Source organism: Marmota marmota, unplaced genomic scaffold (genome assembly GCF_001458135.2).
Source record: "Marmota marmota marmota unplaced genomic scaffold, marMar, whole genome shotgun sequence".
NCBI lineage: Eukaryota > Metazoa > Chordata > Mammalia > Rodentia > Sciuridae > Marmota > Marmota marmota.
The window spans coordinates 298,716-303,175 of NW_025999876.1; the positions used below are offsets into that span (position 1 = coordinate 298,716).

At 37.8% G+C, this 4,460-nt stretch overlaps 1 protein-coding gene across 1 annotated transcript; it reads left to right on the forward strand.

The window, feature by feature from the left end:
- The first annotated feature begins 440 nt into the window (after nucleotides 1-440).
- On the forward strand, nucleotides 441-1,374 carry LOC107160681 (olfactory receptor 14C36-like). Its single transcript, XM_015507324.1, is given in 2 exon segments — nucleotides 441-920; nucleotides 922-1,374. Coding segments are annotated over 2 exon segments (933 nt in total).
- Nucleotides 1,375-4,460: the final 3,086 nt, after the last annotated feature.

A 4,460-nucleotide genomic window follows, 5' to 3' on the forward strand; every position in this document is an offset into this window, starting at 1 on the left:
GTTGTAAATCTTGAGAGACAACACAACAAATATTAGAAAATTAATGAGAATAAGAATTATTAATTACACTTTTAATAAATTGTATTCATGGAAGAGAATAAAGGTAACTATATTATAGATCATTAAAAAAAGAAAAACATTGTCACATGCTCTGCATGGAGTCTCAGTAGGTAAGGGGAGGCCTGATGAGGAGCTGAGGACAAACCCTGCAGGTCAGGCCCAGACCCTGGGCTGCAGACCTCCACACATGCACTGGGAGGTGAACTCTGCTCAAAAATAAGTAAAGATATCAGAAAAACAAGAGTGACCTTCCTCTGAATGGAAAAAACTGCAAAATACAAGAAAACATGGTATATATGAATATATAAAGTAATTGCATTAATTCTGTTTTTTTTTCACTTTATCTCTTTATCTTCCCAGACAACCAGAATTTCCAGCAAATGGCTAATGCCACCATGGTAACTGAATTTATCCTCCTGGGCTCTCCTGATGGCTGGGATCTGAGTTTCCTCTATTTCACAGTATTCCCAATGACCTACCTGGGTACCTTGTTAGGGAACCTTCTCATTGTCACTGTCAACACTGCTGACAAGCACCTGGACACACCCATGTACTTCTTCATCAGGAACCTGTCCATCTTGGACATGTGCTACATTTCCATCACTGTCCCCAATGCCTGTGTCAACTCTCTCACTGGCAATCGGGCCATTTCAGTGGCTGGCTGTGCAACACAGGTTTTCCTGGTCATTTTCTGTGCATGTGTTGAACTTCTGTTTCTCACCATCATGGCCTGGGACCGCTATGTGGCCATCTGCCAGCCCCTCCAGTACCCGCTCATCATGAACCCTCAGATTTCTGTCCGCATGACCCTGGCCACCCTGGTCAGTGGTCTGCTGTATGCAGGTGTGCACACTGGAAAGGACATTCTGGCTGTCCTTCTGTCACTCAAACGTGGTTCACCAGTTCTTCTGTGATGTCCCCTCTCTGCTGAGGCTGTCCTGCTCTGACACCACCGGCAACATGGTCCTTTTTTTTGTCTCTGCTGTGGCAATTGGTGGTGGCTGCTTTACTCTTATTGCCATGTCATATTTTCGCATATTTTCTGCTGTGCTGAAATTTCCCACCAGAGCCCCAGGGAAGGCCTTCTCCACCTGCACCCCTCACATCCTCGTGGTGTCCGTCTTCTTTAGTTCTGGTGCAGGTGTATACCTGAGGTCCTCAGCAACCTCTGACACCATCCAGGACATGGTTCTCTCTGCCTTTTATACCATGGTTCCTCCCTTCCTGAATCCTCTCATCTACAGTCTCAGGAACCAGCAGGTAAAGGATGCTGTGAGGAGAGTAATGGGAACACAGTTGTTCTCAGGGAAATGATAAAGATGCATTTCAGCCTTCCTTGTGTGACGATCTTAATTAGAGATCATGCTTTTCATAGCTGGGCTTCAGAAGTCATACTGCTTACTCTAAAGTCACCTTATTTGGTCCTGGGTACCTCAACTTATAAAATAATTTTTATTTTAATTTATGCCATCATTTCTATTTATTCTTCATAAAATGTATAATGTTAACAAATGCATCGTCAATGAATGAGTATAATTCAAGTTTTTTGCTATAAACATTTGAGATTATATTTGTTTATGATTCATCAAATACTTTATAGTACTTCTATCAAGTAAACTCACAGATGCAAACCTTACAAATTAATCATGAAAACATCCTGAAATCATTTGATCATATTTAGTGATCTCATTTTAGTGATGTGTGAAATAAATATGGAAGGTCTCTGGTACATAATTGTGTCAATATAAATACATTGAAAATACACAAAAATCAAATCCTAAAGAAGTTATAACCAAAAGTGTAGAGGGAATCATAGTAACATTTCTTTCCTTCTGGAACTTAGAAAACGAGGAAAGTCCTTGTCCATGAAGTAAACAGAGGGCCATGGTTACCAACCCCTGTGTCCTGACAGTGAAATCCATCCCCTGGGGAAGCCACATTGCCTTCCTAGGCCGTGTTGGCTGCCAGTCTTTCTTATGTCCATGATTGACCCAGAGATGGGGACCAAACCTTAGGGCTAAGTTGTAGGTGAGCATTAAGATTGTTGACTCCCCCATGTAACTTAATTCTGTAATATTTAAGACATTTGTCATGTCTGATAAAAATGAAATAACAGATACTAATTATCTGACCTAAGTGTCTCCCCTATGTCAACTATCAACTTTCTGTAAGTATGTAATGTAAGCCTGTATCTGTACATGTTCTCTAATGCATTTTTGCAGTCATTCATCCTCTCACAGAGGTTATGTCTTTTGAAATATTTTAGTGGCCAAACTGGAATGTGTTTTGCTAGTTATTAATTGCAACTGACATATACTCACTGTCAACATACCTAGAAATTTTAATATAACAAAATAAGAAAAAAAAAGAGTTCATACATATTGCAGGCAATGCATCAAACTCCAAATTCCGAGAACACTAACACTAACTTCACTAATAAGAAAATAGTGGACAAAAATATAAATATATGTATTACCTAAGAAAATACAAAAGTCTAAATATATGTGATTATTGAATAAAAGCATCTCTTAAAATTTGCAGGCAAGGGAATACTTGTAGCAGGAACCAATGAGCACCCCAGACAATTAGCAGGAAGACTTGCCTTGCTGTCATGTGATCCAACCAGAACACAGGCTCCATCCACTGTGTCCATGAAGACTGGGTATCACTGCTCCAGTGATCCCTGCTAGAGCTGAAGGGCCTTCAGAGCACCAAAGATGAATTCTGCGACCTCCACCTTTACATGCATTTCCTCTACAACTAGAACCTACTGAATCCTAATGAGTGGCATTCAAATTCTTACATGAGTTGAAGTGAAAAGTAAATTAAGTTTAACTTTAATGTATAAAGTTAGAAAAAATTAAATAGCATACACCAGTCCTATTGAGAGACATCCATCTTGGTGAAAGTCATTGGATGTTTAACTTGGGTTCTAAGATGTTTTATACCAAAAAAGCTGGTTGCAAAGGAGATGCAAATAACTAAATATTGATACAAAGACTATATGGAATTCCATATCTGATGTCAAATTATGCAAACCCCTGAAGATAACTTCCCCAAGGGGGAAAAAAGAGAACATCAGTTAAAAATATATAATAGCAGCAGCTAATTATTAAGATATTTCTTTCACATATAAAATAAGGGATTGTTTTAATCTATTTTCTGTTGTTCTTCTCTGGGATTACCAAATTATTTAGAATACATTAAAGAAGATAAAAATATGAAATATTATTTTGTGCTGAAATTCAGTCTAATGTTCTGAAAAGAGGCCATGACATGAAACATGAATTCCAATTTCAGTATCTGCACATCATATTTCAACCTAGTCATGTGAATTTTAACTGAATAAAACATTTGTGTGTACATATCTAAATCTGTATCAGAGTTGTCTCAGATATATTAAACAGCTTATAACTTATTACTTCATTTAATATCTACATTAAATCCGATATGAAAATAATTAATGTTAATGAAAAGATTTTCAGTTTTCAATTAATTTCTTTAAAAATCATTTCTCTCTCATATACATGGTCATTGAATCAAAAACAAAAACATAGCATTTCCCGGCGCACCTCCTTTAAAATTCATTTATTTCACTGCCAATAGCCTTGCATTACAATGCATTAAATAAATATGGGAGCTTACTGATTCATTATCAATTTCCTACTTCTTTTTTTTTAGAGAGGGAGACAGAGATAAATTTTTAATATTTATTTTTTAGTTTTCAGTGGACACAACATCTTTATATTATTTTTATGTGGTGCTGAGGATTAAACCCAGGGCCTCGCTCATGCTAGGCAAGTGCTCTACCACTGAGCCCAGTCCCAGCCCCAGGCCCTTGATTCTGCTTTCTCAATAAGTACTTACAGGACCCCTCGGTTTGTTAGTGTATCTGGTGATGCAAAGCTGGAGTGTGGAATATGCCCAGGGATGGAAGTGACCAATTCAGATATGCACTGGTGTTGGCTGAATCATCTGGGCAGATCCATAATTACATCAAGATCAATTCAAAGTTTTAGATGTTCTTCTAATTTTTGTAGTTTTATGGATGCAAACTTCTTTTTTTCAATTTTTATTCTTGGTTGTTCAAAACATTACATAGTTCTTGATATATCATATTTCACACCTTGATTCAAGTGGGTTATGAACTCCCATTTTTACCCCGTATACAGATTGCAGAATCACATCAGTTACACATCCATTGATTTACATATTGCCATACTAGTGGAGGGGAGGGGGGATAGTAGAGGATAGGAAAGGCAGCATAATACAACAGACACTAGTATGGCAATATGGATGCAAACTTCTGTTGAAATAGTTGTTCAACATTTCAAAAATCAGAGATACACACCAACAGCAGAGAAGTTGAATCAGAATCTGTGCTGCATCTGCACCTGGTC